The following is a 19,447-nucleotide window of genomic DNA, read 5'->3' as shown; positions in this document are numbered from 1 at the left end:
AGGATAGGACGGTACGCCTCCGGTTCGATGGCAAGGAGTCAGAGCCAATCCCCCTACGAGCTGGCGTCCCCCAGGGGTCACCGCTATCCCCGATACTGTTTATATTATACATTTCAACGCTGTACGAGGAGCTAGCGGAGCAGTACCCACTACTTTTAGTAGTCGGGTTCGCGGACGACACGAACCTGCTAAGCGTCGGCACCGATCCAGACACGACCTGCCGCCGGTTGGAGAGTGCATGGGCTACGTGTCAGCGGTGGGCAGTGAGGCACGGGATGGAGTTCGCTCCTGACAAGAGTGAGCTAATGCACTTTACTAGGGCCAGAGAGCCCTTGCCGCAAAGTATTCGCCTTGGGGACGCCACAGTGTCGCCGGTAGTCTCAGCCAGGTTCCTAGGAGTCTGGTTCGACCGCAAACTGACGTGGCACGCCCATGTTGAGCGTGTTAAAACAAAAATGGCAACTCAAAAGCTAGCCCTGACAAAGCTAGTCAATATGTCGTGGGGCTGCGATCTTATACGGGCGAGGCTGTTATATACGGTGGTTATCCGTAGCGCGATCGCCTTCGGGGCGACTGCGTGGCATACTATAAGTGAGGAACCGGCAGGGCCAGCTAAGAACCTGATGGGGATACAGAACGAGTGCCTCCGGGTAGTCTGTGGCGCCCACAAAGCGACGCCGGTTCGCCACCTGGAAGCAGAAGCAGCAATCCCTCCACTAGACCTCTATCTTAGTGCCCGGGCTGCTAAGTTTGAAGAACGGCTACGGCTTAGCGGGAAGAGAAATCTGCTTCGCAGCGCCAGCGCTAAAGCGTCACATATACTCCGGCAGGATAGGCCGGCGAAGAGGAAGCAGGCGTCGCAGCTACTCCGACCGGCAGGGTACACTATGGAGAAGGAGGCCCGGGGCTCCGAGTGGATGAGTGAGGAAAAGGAGGTCCCGGCTGCCCTCCTCGGCCACTGGAGGAAGAGATGGCTCACCGGAGCAGAGCATCACGATCGCCAGCGACGCGCCATCGCTGAGGAACCGGAGGGCCCTTCGATGCAGATACCGAAAGGGGGCAAGTATTTCGGCCTGAACCGACTGGAAGTGATGCGTGCACCTAGGGGGAAGGATGCTATAATGCAGCAGTGCGCAACGTTATAGTATCTAATTGAATGGGATTCACCAAACCAGTGGGTCCCCCTACCTTTTCGTATCAGGAAGCGTCTACGCTGTGCCAGATCAGGACGGAAAAAATAGGACTAGCAGCCTTCTTATTCAAGACAGGGGCTTTTGGCGTGTACTCGCCGCTATGCCGCTGTGGCGACGCCCCTGAGACGGCAGAGCACGTAATCCTCTTTTGCGGGCTGTTGGAAGGACCGAGGGAACGATTACGGGCCGCTATCGCACCACGGCCACTATACTCTCGCAGAGACCTCGCAACGGCAACAGGAGAACCAGTAGTTAGTGGGACTATTGTAAGGTGGCTGCTAGGGACGGGTCGGACAGCTTCAAGGCCCAGATAGCATCGATCTTCTCAGGGGGGGCTTTGTTGGTAGGTTGAGAACCAACGTAGTATGGTAGTGAACGCAACGCAGTCGCCAATAGGGCGAACCGACGACGCAGCGTATGTATTTAGTCCAGCCATTAGGGCACGGTTTGACATACGGGAGTACTAGTAGAGGTACCGGGGGCTTCGAGCCTACGGCGTATTTAATAATAATAATAATATATAAGTACTAAAACAGTCTATAGAGACACAACTAAATACATACGCGTGCCTGCCCTAATATACTAGGTGCCTGGTGTAACGGGGTAAGGCCGGACATCAGGGAAATAGGTTACGGGGCTAGGAGAAAGTTTATTTTCTCTTCTTTAAGAGGCATAGAGGCAGAGTAAGACACGAGTCCCCTATCTTCACGCATCATCATCCTCATCTTCATATCATCATCTCCTTCTTATCTATATCTTCACCTTCGCTTTTCAGTCAGTTATTTAGTTATTTTAGTTATTCAGCTTATCTTTACGTTCGAGATCCTATTATCACGATACGAGTATCAGAGGCATATCCGACTAACTCACGCACCAGACGTGTAAGAGCTTCACTCTTATAACCAGTACCACGATCTTCGTCTGATAAGACCACCAGATGGGATCTGTTGGTACTGGAGCCGTGTCAGGGTACGGCTAGGCCGAAGGCAATAGTACAGAGTGATGGGGAGTAACGGGCGTCCCTCCTACGTAATACCGGGTGGTCACTGGCGGTCTCAGGTAGGGGTGCCCACGGTGATGCATTGATCTCTACTCCTTCCCTATCCTACTTCGAGATGGTCCTTATATAGATAGCTAGGCCGCCGCTTGGACCCGGCATAACAGCAGGGTCGGCGATGCCAAGGATCTTGACTCTCGTCATCCCAAAGCTTCACATAGATTGTAATCATGACTCGGGAGTCTTTTGTCCGAAACACCCCTCCGGCGCCCCACCGGTGTCTTGCGTTCAGTGTCCTGACACCCACTGGTGCCTATGGCATTCTGTTCTCTGACAAGCCGTCTGTTCAGTGTGTTAGGTGGTAGGTATATCCTACTGACCGCCTGACCCCGTTTCACTAGATGCAACGAAACCTTTATGGTCTAGCTGCAGAAATATACTCATTTCATAAATCATCATCCTAAAATACGATTCAAAAACCCGTGTCCCTCAGCCAATAGCCAGACATGATCGAATCACCCGCAGAATGCTGGCCCACCATCACTATTAGCACTGCTCGTGATGCCGGCACGCTACAGAAAGATCTGGGAAATAATGACCGAGTATTGGCGCTCGTCATCCATCTTCCCGACATCCGCTTAGCTTAGGACGATAGAGACAAAGCGCACGGCGCATCCATGTGCTGCTTCACGGACTAGCAATCATACATACACGATATGGCCCTCGGCCGCGCCAGCGCCCAAGCGTATGACTTAGTGCAAGCTATAACAAAGCACATAATTGATGTATGTCTAAATCTCCCCAAGTTCAAAGGAGTGAAGGTGGCCATAAGGGCCTTACGTACAGAAAAGTGTGCCTCTTGGATGCTTACACTGGAGCAAGTTCAATATACTCTAAATCAGCCGTCGAGTGTGGATCCAAATCAGAGGATCTGATTGGCTACATCGTTGCTCTTAAGCAACATTTCGTAGCTTCGGAAATAGCTGAGCTTTCGAGAAAAAACACCATCAAAAGAGATCTGAACCACACAACTGACTTGGCACGAAATCAATCCTGATATTCGTGACTTGAGTCCTGTGAGGTCAGATCGACCAGGATACACATCCACAAGATACCCCACATAGCCTTAGCACACCCTGTACTCCCTGTGAGTTCCGCCATACTGTTTTGCTGTTGGCCTAGGCGCTAAACAGTCAATAATAATTATGCGGATCCTCTCTGTTACACGCAAAGGTGGTCAAAGATTTGTGAGGTTGTAAAAGCATGACATTCTATCTAGTCCTATGGAGCACGAAGGTTGGACTTAGTCCCAAAGGGCTGAGTCACGTGGTAACCTTGGTGGTCTTAGCAAAGCCCACCAAGGTTGCCTAACACTCTCCTATTCGTCAGGGCGGTCCTCACTCCCAAGATATCTTTCCTCCAACACCCTCGACATAGCCTGCAGGTACAGCCTCTAAGATAGCGCTCCAGATCAGGAGAGCCTTTCTCGCGATAGATGTCCTGTAGCATGGGCACCGTACCTTCCGAGTCGGGATCACGAGCTGATGGGAATAAACCGTAGCTCGAAGAAACCGGGAATCGCCTACGCCGCATAAGCGCACCACTCATCCTCAATCGGCTCCCGCACGGGCGTATAATTTTACTCATCTCGCCGGGACACTAGGGCTAGTGCACGATTCGGAGCTGCGCATCGAGAATAAAAACCTGATTATCGCGTCCGCCACTCAAGGGCCCGAAGACGCGGGCCGGCACGTCGTCGGTGAAGTTAGCGCCTGGTGATAATACGGAGTTCTTAGTACGCGACAGCTTTTTTCTAGCTCTTTCTATCTCTTTCGTGCTCGTGTGTATCCTGGTCGATCTGACCTCACAGGACTCAAGTCACGAATATCAGGATTGATTTCGTGCCAAGTCAGTTGTGTGGTTCAGATCTCTTTTGATGGTGTTTTTTCTCGAAAGCTCAGCTATTTCCGAAGCTACGAAATGTTGCTTAAGAGCAACGATGTAGCCAATCAGATCCTCTGATTTGGATCCACATGGATCCGAGTGTGGCCCTAGGCCCCACAAATGTGGAAATAAAGCCAACGCTGTTACCGCGTTACATAGAAACCTAGACTTATCATCAATCGATCCACGAATCAACAGATCTGACCGCACAGCTGACTTGGCACGAATTCAATGAACTTGACATTCGTGACATGAGTCCAGTGCGGTAGATCGACCAGGATACACAATCTAACCGCATTGACCACATTTTGCAGGGTCTAACTGAATTAACCTAAATAACGTAGTCCACGGTCCAATTGCACACTTTGGCAGACCTTACACGACAATGTATAAGTTAATTCAACCACAACGCCTATCATCAATTGAAACTACTCAGAATCGTTATCTTCAGACGTCTCTACATCATTTCCACAAGTGCGCGCATTATGTCTGGGCTCGCCGCAGATTCTACAGCGCCGTACACGCGCAATTCGCCGCCTCGTACGACCACCAATTTGACGAAATTCGTCATGTAACTGCTCATCAACCTCTCGTTGAGACTGTAGGTCCTGTCCAGCTTGTATACGAAGTGACCCTCCACTCTATAGCTGTTTTTTCTTCGCACGGCGACGTCGACTTAAGGTCTCATTTGCCTTTCGAAGTGATTCGACCTCGCCTTCTAAAAGGGCAAGCCGATGCATAACCTTCGTTGTACCTCGCGCAATCTGACCTATTCCAGCAAAAATTGACGTTGGTGAGCTATTTTGATGTCGTACAATCCTATTTTTCACATAATCGATTTGTGATTGGGCTTCGGTTGGGTTGTTCGGAGTCTTTCATTCCCAAGGGACCGGGAGACCAGCCGAGCGACCCGGAGGTGTTGGCGTATGTAATTTCACATCGAGCTGTGATATGACATAATCTGCATCGTACGGAACTATTCCTACCCCTCGGAAACCTCCTTGGATATTTGAAACCATGAAAGTTGCGTTGTACGCGTTTAAAAACGCCGGTAAAAAGTCTTCTTTCGAGATATGACTTATATGTGCTCGCATGAGATCTTCGATTTCTTTTCCGTACGCTCTTTTTAACCCGCGAAAACAACCAACATCAAGAGGCTGGAGCTTATGCGACGAATGAGGAGGCATACAAAGCGTGACGATATTGTTAGCTTTGCAATATACCTCGAAATCGGTCGAGTGATGGCTTTCGTGACCGTCGAGGATCAATAGGCGATGAGTACCTTTCGTACGAGACTTGGTGTGATGATCGAAGTGTTTTATCCAATCTTCGCCTCTCTCGTTCGTAGTACAGCCATTTTTAGTAACTACGATAACCCAATCAGGCGATAATGGGCTATTTTCGTACCATGACGAGAGGTGGGTTTTGCCGACGAAAATGATGTACGGAAGGAGGGCATAACCGGACGACCCAACGCCTTGAATAACTATAACCCATTCCCGATTTCCTTGCTAGGCTACTCTAGGCCTTCCACGCTGATAAGAAGTCGTCACGACCATTTCGGACGAGATTTGGCCCATCACAAGACCGGTCTCGTCGAAGTTGTAGATATCCTCCTCCTAGATCGCATATTTCGCAATTGTATTCCATACCAGGTCAAACCACGCGCGATATGCGTCGGGATCTTTGCAGAGGACTCTCTAACAGTCGATCCTTCGATTTAAACGCGTCCGGAGGCCTAGTTGTCGTCTTACGAAGCTCGAGGCCCAGTTGACGCCGACGCGTCCCGCGTCGCGACTTCGAAGTAATCGGTTGGCCATATCTTCAACACAACTCAATCGGGGAGGAAATGCTCGCGAATCTAGGTCGGTTATATGTTGTACGATTGCCTCTTCTTCGAAAGGAGTCAACTTTTGCGTTGGCGATCGCATAATCGCTCGAGCGGTTTTACCGTCGCGTCGATACGCAAGGGTTCTAAAAGGTACGTTATAGATCTGACCAGCGCGACGTACACTTAATTTTGGATCAGATTGAAGCGCATGTAATGCTAGAATCATATCACTTTCATTCCAAGAACCAACCATAGTTATGTGGTGAAAAACCGCAGGTCAAAGTGGTAGCGTACGAAAATCTGCCGAAGTGTGCAATTGGACCGTGGACTACGTTATATGATGCTACATTGCGCACCTAATCGTTTGGCACCGCTTTCCTCGTCGGACTGTATGGTAGCATGCTGCTATATCGGGCTTTTTTCCATCGGCTCGGCCGGTTTCCTGGCCCATTTGCTGCGCGGTTGTCGAATGAGTATCAGTATGCTCAATTAGTGACGTCTTCTTGATTTTCTTCTGTTGATCGAAGGATGATAAAGTCGGCAGAGTTGTCACACAACAAGATACGTGAACATCTAAAATGTAACGAAACCTCTAATAGTCTAGCTGCGTAAACCACTAAAGAGTCTATAAGGGTTTGTGCTAGTAAGTAAGTCCTGCTGCGGAGTGCTCAAGCAATAATATCGGGGTTTGACGTATGGAGTAGAGTGCTTTGGGTAACTGAAGTATTCAAGTAGGGTAATCGAGAATAGAGTCGTTAAGGCAGTTTTCCTCACCAATGGGTTAGATTGATGCTTAGATTGATCACTGAAGTAAAGACTGTCTATTTATGAAATGCCTGGGAGTCCTGTCCCTTATATAGCCAACCTCTCCTTCACTGATTCCTTGGATCACTTCCGGCTCACAGCTCAGAAGGTGATCCATTGGTGATCCTTTGGTGAGCCCAACTCATGGCTCACTCACGGCTCACGCCTGGCTCACTGATCTGGTGGTGATCCAGGTCACGTGATTGTTCCTGTCTTTCTGGTAATAGTTCTTCCTTCCCGTGTTGGGGTTTCTGCGGTTTGTCATCGGGCTTGGTTGGTTTAGTGGGTTAGGAACCAACGGTTCGTAACAGCAAGGCCATATATGAAGACCGCATATCTCAGTCATTATTTAATAGAAGGCCATATCAGAACTTAAGATGAATGGGTCATCGGTCGTGATCAGAAAAATGCCGAAGTAGCTGTACGGCGCATATATCGGGGAGTTTTTTCAGAAAGATGCTTTTCGGACATTTCTGGAAAGACGAGCTTATGCCATTTTCGCCGCTACCCTTCAGGGCAACATCACCGTCGTTGGTGGCATTGGTATGAGCGACAACTTGAGCCTGCCCGGGCCCACAGCTTGCTAGTTTGGCAGGACGGAGCAGGACAGGAGCATCTTGTATGTCACTGGCAACTTGCTTGAAGTTACGCCGAGTATAGAGGAGCTTACCCGCGCTCGAGGGAACAGAAAGCACGTGAAATTGCAGATATGGCTGGGGGAAACACACTTACGTATACTCCGGAAAGAACTGCGGGGAAATTAGAAGACCCGTACAGCTATTATCATTTGTTGTCAGAATAGCACAAGGGTCGGACCAACCTCACTAACCTCACCACTCCCACTTGGTTGGTTGGTGATCAAATTAGTAAGCAAAACGCTGGTGATGTTGGTGACTTTTTGGTTGGATTTACTGCTAAGAGATGAAGCTATGACTAACCTTACCGGCGCGGCCCCCCGGGAACATGTAGGCGGAGTTGGCTATAGCCTCCTCTGTAGCCTTGTGCGGTTTATCCAGCTAGTTATTTTCTGTAGCTCTCTTAGCCGTTAGGGCCCTAAGCAGAGTATCTAGTTAGCTTATCAAGCCGGCTCTGTACTAGCTTTGTAGTGTCTGGCACATGCCTATGATATCGGCGTCAAGGCTTGGCCGCTGTGAAGTAACTATTCTACCGGCAGATGAAAATAACCGCTCACGTTCATATCCTTCTGGATATTATGGCTACAGGCTTACTCCTATGACGAGACGGTGATGCGTGCACCTAGGGGGAGGATGCTATAATGCAGCAGTACGCAACGTTATAGTATCTAATTGAATGGGATTCACCTAACCAGGGGGTCCCCCTACCTTTTCGTATCAGGGCAGCAGCTTAAGCATTAGAAGAATACTAAGATAACAGCCAAGTTTCAAAGTACCAGACGTTTTGTAGACTTGCAAGCTAACAAGTCTTACAGGTGGTCCTACAGGGCTGGTAGTGACCTCCAGAAGCTTCAAATTGCCTAAAAATAGGCTTGTTAGGGACCCCTAGTACGGTCAAGATAGCTATTTGAGCCTTGGTAACCATAAACAAACCGGATTGCCCAACCAGGGCCTCTGGTGAGGTTAGTATTAGTAACTAAAGTCCGGAGAATGGTGAGGGTATTGGTGTAAAAACACGCCAACCCTAGCTCACCATGTTAGCGTGGTGAGGCTGTTCCAATTCTTGGAATAGCACATTGAGAAACAAGATAAACGTGTCCGTGACGGTCAAATTAGAGTATTGTCGAAGCTTTGTGTAATCTCTTGGCCATGACAGTGACATCTTGGCTAAAGCTTGACTTCTTGGCAAAGTCTTGACAATTTCTGTGGGTTAACGTACGACCCCACCTTTCCGACCACCCACCTTTCTGGACACATATTATCATGGAGGATTGTGATGTTTCTTCAGCTAAGTTAACCTACGTCAGGTGTAACGGTAGAATGTTACCTATTGAAACGGGGTCAGGCGGTCAGTAGGATATACCTACCACCTAACACACTGAACAGACGGCTCCAGTACCAACAGATCCCATCTGGTCTGGTGCGCGAGTTGGTCGGATGTGCCTCTGAGACTCGTATCGTGATAATAGGATCTCGAACGTAAAGATAAGCTGAATAACTAAAATAACTAAATAACTGACTGAAAAGCGAAGGTGAAGATATAGATAAGAAGAAGATGATGATATGAAGATGAGGATGATGATGCATGAAGATGAGGGACTCGTGTCCTACTCTGCCTCTGTGCCTCTTAAAGAAGAGAAAATAAACTTTCTCCTATCCCCGTAACCTATTTCCCTGATGTCCGGCCTTACCCCGTTACACTATCTAACTAGTGTACATTGTTACGGAGTAACTAGGGCTCCGCCAGTGGACTGTGTGCCACTAGTCCTCTGTTATATTACAATCCAATTGAAGGTATTCGAAACAGTGTATTCAACGTACTATTATAGCTATTCAGATACAACCAGCTCTAATAGAAAGCTGTGCTCCAGGGCTTCCTGAGGTATAGATCTGATAGATTCTGACGCCTTAGCTGGGTCCAGTATTACCTGATTCCGACGTTGTACCTGGTCTCGTTGCCGTTCTACTTCAAGGGCTCGATCTATCGCTTTCTTAATCTGTACAATGTTACCAAATGGTTCATTAGGCCCTAATCGTACCTTCTTACGTGGTTTGGGACGTAACGAAGTTATCTCGGCTTCTAATGCGTGTACACGTTGGGTCAAAGTAGCGACCTCGACGCTCTGTACATCTAGCCGACGAGTCAGCTTCCGAAACAATAGCCGTTGCGACGATCGCAATGGCGTAATCGCTGCCAGACTCTCCCTAGCTACTAAGCTAGTCACTGGCGTCGCCATTATTGTCGGATCAAGCCAATTACCAGCTGTTGTTGGTGTAGTTGGTCGTTCTGATAGGGGGGCTATCGTCGGCTGAGGTCGCGATGGATCTAATGGGTATATTCCAGTTGCAGAGAAGCCTGATTGTATATTACTGATCGTGAACGACTTCGTATATGCCTCGATATATAGCGAGAGGAACGTCGACTTTTTAAATGGAACAGAACAGTACTCGATCGAGAGAGATGTCGCTAGCGAGCGATAGTACCGCTTTAATGGAGCAAATACGGCGACGTCGAGAGGTTGGAGCCCGTGAAAACAGTGTGCTGGTAAAAATAATAACGAGATCTTGTTACAATAGGCTAACCACATGAACTCGACGTTATCGTGAGCGATATGACCATCTAATATCAAGAGCCGCTGCTCGTCGGGATCAACTGGTTGTGTACGAGGTATAAAGATATCACGAAGCCATCGAACGGCGATATCTGTACTGATCCAACCGTTGGACGAATAAGTATATTGCCAATCAGGTATATCGTCGCAATCGTTAAACCATTGGGCTTGGAGGCTCTTGCCAGTGTATATTACTGCTGGGGTCAACGAATTACCCATCGCCGATATAGCATGTAATATAGTGACCCATTTGCGGCTTTCGTCACTCCGAACGAATGTTGTACGTTTCTCTGACGATCCGTACACTGTACCCTCGATCCCTTCGCCAATCGCGATGCCTGTTTCGTCCATATTCCAGACGTTGTGTGGAAAGTAGTCGTGAGCTAACATCAAGGCTTCGTACGTCTCGAAGAAATCGTCGATATTCTGCGTCGATAGGCCATCAAATCACTGACGGTCGAGGCGTCGAGATTGGATACTTTCGACCTCTGGATGACGTTGAATAAAGCGATGAACCCAATGGCGACTGAGGCCCTCTGATTGACGATCCTGAGGTAACAGAATCAACGCCATCTTAGCGATGAATAGCGCCGACGGGCTACGACCCTCGCGATCAATTTAGAGAATCCATCCAATCAGCGCGTCTTCCTGATCCCTAGATAGCTTCATCGACGCGATTGACGCGTCAGAATGGCTGAGGCCATCGCCGAGTCGTAATTGGAGGGTAGAGCGTGGAACGCCCCATCGGAGGGAAGCCTGGCGCTGGGATATCCCTTGATTGATATCGTTGAGAGCGCCTTGAATCGAATTTTCTGAATATCGAGGCATTGTATAATAATAGCCAATACCGACGATAATCTGTTGTGCCGAAGGTTGTTGTAGTTGGCAGATTAGGTGGCCAAAAAGGTGGGTGGCCGGAAAGGTGGGGTCGTACGTTACCTTTTCGAGTATTTTGAGAGTAGGTGAAGGATTGCGTTCATCTTGATGAGAAACAAAGTCAAGATTGATGCGCGGTGGTTTGAAAATTTGAAGCGGCATGTTTCTATTGCTAATTACAAGTTTGCTGCCCCGCGTTGTAGATCTACAACACCAAGTTTCTAATCAATCTAAGCTAAGAACCTCATGTTCTTCCACTTGCTAACATATAATCTGATCAAAGTCTCGCTCACGGGGCCCAGCTGAGCCAATGTAGGAGAATGTTCCCTCGCCTTGGCTGTTCCCATCCGAAGACCTCCGCAACTCATGTGAATGAAATTGCTCTCTAAGAAATCCACCAGCAAATACCCCGGATTCGCTCCTTCAGGGCCATTGTCCTCGCGTCGCGGCCAGTCGCACACGCGCTGAACCCATTCTTTAAAAGGAACGATACCCGTGGCATCCTGTGGGCTTGCCAGCGTGGCGGCCAGCACAGCCATGGTTCCAGACCAAGGCTGGCGAAGAGGATTCTCGATGTGGTAGATGGGATGTAGGGCGACTTGATCGGGCTGAATTGCGATTTCAATCAAAGCCGCGGCCACATCGTCTGGCGTCCATCCCGTTGTTCCCGGGAAATCAGGAAGAGCCCCCAGTGTCTGAGATGACTTGATCAGAAAGGAAACGTGTTCCATGGGGTTCCAGTGGCCGTTAATGCGACTGCCGGCGATCTGGCCCAAACGCACAGCGGTGGCACGGAAGCGGTGGGGATACCGGTGGAGGGTAGTATCCAGCATGCGCTCGCAGATGTACTTGGCATCGCCGTAACCGGTCGGCAACACACTTTCGATGGGAACGCTCCTCGGGTACGACTGGCTTGCCTGTCCAGAGCGGGTGGTGGCCGACCGTGGCGATGGAGAAGACCAGCTCGAACGTCACCAGGCGGCCATCATGATGTTGGATTGAGATATCGTGCGCCAGGCCTAACAGGTGGACCATGATACGCAGCTGTGGCTCAAAGCGCTTGCCTGGCCACTTGGAGTGCATGAGCCAGGCATTATGCACTATGTGCGTGACGTCTGCCAGTAGCGACCGGTAGACATCGTCGGACAGGCCGAGATTTTCAGGATGCGACAGGTCTGTTTCAAACACATCGACCCTGGCTAGGGATCAGGGGGAAACTCAATACCTTTCTTGCGCAAAGCTTGCCTCTGCCGTTCAGTTGGATCTTGCTTGCTTCGACGGTTGAGGCACACAACTCGTTTCACGACTGTCCGAAACGCAGACTCGGCGACCAAGTGTGCACCCAAGCCGCCGGTTGCGCCTGTGATCAAGACACATTTTGCCCTGGATTGACGTCTGGATTGAGAGATGCTCGAGAGAGATGGCGACCCCAACTGGTCGAGGGGATCAGCGAAACCCTGCGTCAATTCGCGCGCATACTTGGCGACAACCTGTTCACGGGCAGCGCAGTCGGCCGAGCTCCCTTTCTTGGGCTTGCAGCCATTGATGGGGGTCTTTTGTAGTGAGAGATCACACCTACTTGCAAGTTAGAACGCGTTCAGGATCCAGCTTGTCGAATGGGAGAATTCTGAAGAAGCGGGAACTTGAGAGTGGGACATGCAACCAATGAGAGAACTTTCACTTCATATAGATTGATCTATAGATCTACATATAACACCCCAAGTAAAGACGAAGAAGGTTGGCGAGATGAACAGGAAGAAGTCAAGTTCATCTCATGTGTGACCATATGAAGGCCACCCTCGAGCATCTATTGAACCCAACTTGAGCACCAAACAGGTGCTTGATATAAGAAAACCATCAAGAACCAGTCAACTTACCGGCTTGTCGAGCTGGCAGCAGCCAATATCAACTTTTCAATATCGCTCTCCGGCCTTTCACCATCCGTCCAATCCACGTGGCCGTACCCGACAGCCTGCAAATCCGTCTTCCACCTCGACTCGTGCGTCAACGCGTGTTGACGACCATCATCAAACAGCCACCAACCCTCGAAAAGACCAAAGATCGGGTCGACCCAGTACGGTGTACGCGTCATCTCAAGCATTAGTAGGAACCCATCCGGTCGCAACACCTTGCACGCATTTCCTGTGCTAATACACAGAGAATGCGTCGCGTGCACCGCATTGCTCGCAAGCACAAAGTGTTGCGTGCCCTTCAAGTCCTTCTCGGGCGCCTGTTCAATTTCGTGAGCCCGGAACTTCATTCATGGGTATTGCTTGCCCCATCTCTTAGGAGCTGCTGCCACAAATAAGGGCGCTAGATCGGTGAATGTGTACTTGACTGGCACCCGCAATTGCGCTAATAATGGCACGACTCGCTTCGTGGTGCCGCCCGTGCTGGCCCCCATCTCCAGGATGCGCAGTGGTCTGCTCTCGCTGATGGAGTTTGTGTCCCGGAGCTTGGCCGTTAAGCGCGTGAGGAAATCCTCCATCTGCGCGTACAGGACTCGGTTTAACGGCCACTCGGCGTAGAAGGTGCTGACGAGATTGCGACCCTCATTGCTGCCGAAGATGAGCTTCACGCCATCGGTCTCGCCTGAGTGAACGCGCAACAGGTTCACTCTCGCATGATACATCAACTTGTCGGCCGATTGTTGATCGGGGAAGCGTTGTAACATCTCCTCGTATAGATCCCTACTGTGTCCCTGCGGGATTGGCATCGCTATTCGGGTAATGACATCACCGTCCAGTTTCACGATCTGTGTCTCCGTCTCAAGCATCTCGTACAGATAATTGAACAAGTGCACATGCTCCTTGCCATGCGGTATGCGCCAGAGCTGGTCGCCCGGTCGAGCATTGCAGAAACCAGCCCCCAGTGTCTCGAAAGCCTCGATTGTCAATGCCACTGTCAGCGCATTTTGAAATGGCAGCGAGTCAGCTACATACTGTGTCTGCCCTTGGTCGGCCATGCGCTTGTCTGTAAGCTGTTTGGTCTCGTTGAAGGCCTCCATGACCGTCGCGAATGAAAGGCAGAGCTCGCCAATTTCGGAGACCTCATGATCATCCTTGTCCGTGTCTGACGCCGGAGCTGGTGTTGTCGAACTGGTTGGAACCATAATACCGACCGAGGAAGCCCCAATGCTGCGGATGTCGCTATCCGAGTCCTTGATAGAGTCCTCGTGGTCAGCTGTAGGGTGCGCATCCATGTCTAGGCCCATCGTACCAGCCACGCACTTCAACAGCTCAGGCATGTCGGTGACGGTAAGAATCTCGCTCTCGGGAAGTTTGACACGGAACGTTGTCTCGATCTCGTGCACCATCTCCATGCCGGCGAAAGAGTCAATGCCCAGGCTGCGAGATTGCTGTTATCTTTGATCTCGTCGATTTCCAAGCCAGACAGGTCCGCAATCAGGGCCTTCAGTTTAAGCTTAAGTCATCCTGAAGCGATTGCTGGTTTGACTTTGGTGGCTTGGATTCTGCAGTGGCCTGAACGTGTATAGGTGAGGCTACTGCGGGCGGTTGGGATGTGGGCGGTTGGGACGCGGTTGGTGAAGATAGATGCTGCAATTGGCGAGGACTTCATCGACATCAGAGCTCTGCAGCAGCTTCACCGCACGATCATGCCCAAATAACCGCTCGAAGAGCACCAGCTGGCGCTTCAGAGACAGGTCATTGCTGTCACTGAATATGATCTTGCCCGTTGTGTGCACCATGCGAGCCTGGCTCTGACTCTGATTCTCGGTACTGAACACCTCAAATCGCCACTCGAAACCTCCGTGGGAACTATTCTTGACCTCGATCCATGTTTTACGCGTCGAGTTCGCACAGACCGGCGACTGGTATTCGACACCCTGAATTTGCGGCTCCCGCCCAGATTGAGATAGCTCGGGGCAGATGCTGCTAATAGCATCAATCACGAAACTTATCTGCACCATGGCAGGACATATCGGTGCCGTCTGTATAGTAAGGTGCCCTGACAATAGCTTCTTGTATTTGTCTGTTGTTGTGTTGATACCGAATCGCGCCTCCTTCTGAGCAGGGCCATCCTGAACTCAGTGAGATTCAGGAACTCCTCGGGCTTCTGGTCTGCCTCGTTCAATGTCTTGGCCTCTGCTGGAAGGTACTTCGGCAGCGTTTTCAGCTCCAGCCAGTGCGGTGCCTGTGGATCAAATTAGTACGGGGGCAAGAGCAAAGGCTTGATGTCATCTTGGCTACGTCTTTGCAGTCCGTGGTGGGCCCAATGTTTCACATGCAGACCGGCCTTCCAAAGAGACACTGTACTATCAGTCAGCTTGCTCCAACCGTCGTCGCAATTGGCAAGGTTGATGCCGTGGAAAGTAAATGGGCCCCCGATGTTCGAGCTGACGAGCGCGCGGGCGGCCATAGATGTGATGGTCGAATTGGTGCCCGCCTCCAGGAAAACGCAAGGGGAGGAGGATTGTTGTCGCGCTATGTGCTCGAGGGTGTGGTGAAAGTAGACTGGGTTGTGCATGTAGTCTGCCATAAACCTTGTCGTTATCTCCGACTTGGACCTGCTTTCTTCGGCCCGCTCGAAGGGGATGACTGCCTTGCGGAAGGTCAATCCTTCGGCGCTCTGCTCAAGGCGTTTCGCGAGCGGGTCGACGAGTGCCGAGTGGAAAGCGTTCCTCACATTCAGCCTTTTGCTCTTCACGGAAGTCTTGCTGGGAAGGCTTTGGAGTTGAGTAGCCACGGCATCGATGGCGACAGTTGAGCCAGCGAGTGTGAAACTTCTTGGTCAATTATAACAAGCAATGGTGGCAGGCTTGTCTAAGTGCCTACTATTGGCTTCATAGATCCTCAAAAGTACTCAAGTCTGCCTCAACAGCCATCATAGCTCCCTTGTCAGCTCCCCATGTGTCTCGCACTATCGTCGCTCGACCTACGATCATCTTGACAGTATCCCCCAAAGAGAGAATTTGAGAAATGCAGAGAGCCGTCAGTTCGCCGAAACGATGGCCTACTAGGGCGGCTGGACGAATTCCCGAGTCAATCCAGCTGCGCGCACAAGCATATTGCACAGCGAAAAGCATTGTCTGAGGTTGGACTATGTCGGAAATTGGGCTGCGTTGGAATATTCCTGGTATGATGCTGGCATACCCAAGTGATTGAACAACAGCGTCAACATGGTCCAAATGTTTGCGCAAAATGGCGACGTTGTCATATAACTGACGATCGAGGCCAATGTAGGTGGAGACTTGGCCCCCGAAACACAGAATCACTCTCAGCTCCAACGAGGAAGAAATAGAGGATGTCGGAGTGGACGCAAAGCTTGAACGAACATTTCACTGGTTCTGGGCTTGGTAAGTTTCTTGACTGAAAGAAGATAAAGGTATCAATATCATGGCTCCAGGGTTAATATTACAGAATGATACTTGAATGCTTACTTGGTGCTACTTACTTGACGTATGAACCTGGCCTACAAGTTTGTCCCAAATCTAATTTCACACTTCCCCATTTGGCCAACAGCTTCTGACCATGTCGTCAATCGGATCCAAGACCCTGGTGCTCATTATCGGCGATAACATAGGCTTAGGCAAGATGTCACAGCATCATTTTTTGATGAAAATGAAATCGATGTTAACTTATGTCTCCGTAGGCTTCTAGATAGTCAAGGCCATTTTTGCCCGTCTAACCCCCTATCACTTCTTCATTGGATGTCGTGGCGATGTGAGCCGCGCAAGCGATGCCATAACCAGGCTACAGCAGCTTTTCCCAACAGCACTTCTACCGAAGAACCACTCTCCATTGATATTTCGTCCGACAAGTCAATCGCGGCAGCTTTCAAGCAGGTCAAAGACAAATTCGGCTATATCGACATCTTTATCAACAACGCCGGTAAGTTCCATCTCACTGGAATTTCTGAATACAGAATTGGGGGATGATAGGGCGGCGAGGGATGTGAGGGATAAGAGTGCCATGGGCGCCATTGATCCGGCCATTTGCGTAGGGTTTTGTTTCGATGTTGTAGAGGGGAAGAGGGATGAGCAGGCTTGGCCGGTTAAGGTTTTGAGGAAGGATACGGTGCAGCCTTGGTAGGGTAACGGATGGGTGTTTGGAGTCATGGAACTTGGGTCATGGATCTATCGACATCGTCGAGTGCTCCTGCGACAATTGAAAAGACACGGCTTTTCCATCATCAGTACTACCAAGTACATACCATTTTTACTACCTAAAAACGAAATATTGAAGTTAAGCATAATCTAGAAAACTTAGTTTCTTCCCATCGCAATACCCCGTCTTCCACATGGAAGGATCAGTTTTCCTGTTCTGGGAAGGTCGTTTGGCCATATTACATAGTCTCGAGGAAGAGGTTAAGCTCTGAAATCCTAACACCACGAAGATTTCTTCTGCGGGTGGGTACGGGCGAGTATCGAAACCAATAATGGGAAGTTCGAAGATCAAGCAAGGCTGGTTGATTTTTGCAGCGAGGCCTCTCGCTACACCACGAATTGTCTGGAAGAATTATCATTTGGTCTTCAACATGGTGATGGGAAGGTAGGCTATGCACAGCTCGTCGCAGCACATGCATGTATGTCAGCCCAGGCGCTTGCCGATATCCTCAGAAATACAGAACGAAAAGAAGCCGGAGGCCTGACATTAGAGAAGTTGATGCATAGTCTGAAGCTGACGGGGACCGAGGAACACGGCCAGTACTTTATGGAGATTCCATGGCTTCTCGCCAAAGAATATGTGTCCCGTTTGCATGAAAAAGAGCACGGCATTGGCGCCTATTTAAGGAACACCATGGGCAGCAGTCCTAGAATAATGGAGGCCGAGGTGGCGTGGTGGGCTCTGATGCTTAGAGGCATAGCGTGGGCCATGTCTGTTCGCCACCACTAGTTTGAAGGTAAGCCAGTGCCTTCTTCGTACTATGGAAGCAAGACACCTTTGTGGATCATGTAACCGTACCCACCAGCAGAAGAAATCTTCGTGATGTTAGGATTTCAATCCCTTCAGGTAGTCGAGTATCTTCTTAAGCTTCTGCAACTTATCGTGATCAATACTGTTCTTCTTAACCTCTTCCTCGAGACCATGTAATATGGCCAAACGACCTTCCCAGAACAGGAAAACTGATCCTTCCATGTGGAAGACAGAGTACTTGCCACATACGGCATTCGATCCTGGAAGAGGGAGGAATGGACTCAAAAGCTTTACTGTGTCGTTGTGTATCACTTCCGCCCAATACACAAACTTTAACCCCCATATGCACTCGCATTAACAATAGGCATTAGCTCGACGCTAGCCTTATCTAAGCCGCCTGGGGATAGCCGTAGCTAAGGAACCCGACCATGTGGAGTGCGTGTAAAGATGGGTGTGGCTGGGTGCCAGGGAAGGTGACTACGGTTGGGCTCTCACGGAAGTCAATTCCAAGAAGTGAGGTGTTTTGTTGACTTCTATCTGCCGAGCTAAGTGTTGCGCGTTTGGCCCCTTTTGAGGAGCTCAATCTCCGACAATTATCCGATCGCTCAGCGATTTCAGCCACACAGCCACACTGTCCTTGACCTCACAGTGCGCCCTAAATTTAAATAGGAGCCGGACCTAGTATGCCTTGTACTTTACATCTGCAACCTCTGCGCCAATTTGGTTACTAGACCAAGAGTGAATGGTATATTAGTAGCAAAATACAGAACATCGTTCAGTCCGCCGGTAAAAATACCGCCATGGTCGACGACAAGGGGAGAATAACCTCACCATACCAACCTGGTGAGCCAGGACTGGCGTGGATTATCACAAATACACTCACCATTCTCCGGACTTTGGTTGCCAGGGATCAAATAGCTACTTTGATCGTGCCTGGGGTCCTCGACAGCTGTGGTTTTGGGTAATTAGAAGGTGTTGGAGGTCCCTGCCAGCCCATGTGGCTTCACTTTCTCCGAACGCGGTAAGGCCGTCTCATCTTGGGCATGAGCCTACGGATATTATATCCAGAAGGGTATGAATATGAGCGATGTTTTCAGTTGCCGGTAGAATGGTCACCTCACAGCGGCCAAGCCTTGACGCTGTTATCATAGGCATGTGCCAGACACTACGACGTTGGTACAGAGCCGGCTTAATAAGCCAGTTAAATACCCTGCTTAGCATCTGAAGGCTGATAGAGCTACAGAAAATAGCTCGGTGGATGAACCAGACGAGGTTATATAGGAGGCTATATCCCATTTCGCTAGCATGTTCCCGGGGGACCGCGCCGGCGAGGTCGGCGATAGACTCATCTCTTAGCAGTAAATCCCAACCTCAATTAGCCTCACCAGGATCTCTGGGTGGTCAAAGTCACCAGCGTTTTGCTTACTAATTTGATCACCAATCAACCAGGGGATGGTGAGGTTGGTGAGGTTGGTCCGACCCTTGGTCGAATGTAAGATACGACGGCATTGACAATTGGACCTTGGTACCATCGATCGCAGGTGCTAGAAAGGTTAAAATAACTGCACATAGCTTGAGTATAGATTCTTGCCATTTCCTTCGATCTGGTTTCCCAAAGCTTATACTGATTCGTCATACTAATGGCCATCTCTTCCGCAATACCGTGCTATACTTACT

At 49.9% G+C, this 19,447-nt stretch overlaps 2 protein-coding genes across 2 annotated transcripts; one reads left to right on the top strand and one right to left on the bottom strand.

The window, feature by feature from the left end:
* Positions 1-11,122: 11,122 nt before the first annotated feature.
* BCR38DRAFT_460657 (uncharacterized protein) lies at positions 11,123-13,899 on the bottom strand (the record flags this gene model as incomplete). Its single annotated transcript, XM_040862438.1, has 6 exons — positions 11,123-11,740; positions 11,799-12,067; positions 12,118-12,445; positions 12,536-12,566; positions 12,770-13,146; positions 13,195-13,899. The coding sequence occupies 6 exons, from the start codon at positions 13,897-13,899 to the stop codon at positions 11,123-11,125; spliced, it is 2,328 nt and encodes a 775-aa protein (XP_040711615.1).
* A 2,664-nt stretch (positions 13,900-16,563) lies between these two features.
* BCR38DRAFT_477638 (uncharacterized protein) lies at positions 16,564-17,028 on the top strand (the record flags this gene model as incomplete). The annotated part of the gene is made up of 2 exons (XM_040863083.1): positions 16,564-16,744; positions 16,779-17,028. 2 exons carry the CDS (start codon positions 16,564-16,566, stop codon positions 16,943-16,945), a joined length of 348 nt encoding a protein of 115 aa, XP_040711614.1. The 3' UTR covers positions 16,946-17,028.
* Positions 17,029-19,447: the final 2,419 nt, after the last annotated feature.

Source organism: Pseudomassariella vexata (genome assembly GCF_002105095.1).
Source record: "Pseudomassariella vexata strain CBS 129021 chromosome Unknown BCR38scaffold_15, whole genome shotgun sequence".
Lineage (NCBI taxonomy): Eukaryota > Fungi > Ascomycota > Sordariomycetes > Amphisphaeriales > Pseudomassariaceae > Pseudomassariella > Pseudomassariella vexata.
This window is presented reverse-complemented; position numbering and strand designations above follow the sequence as displayed.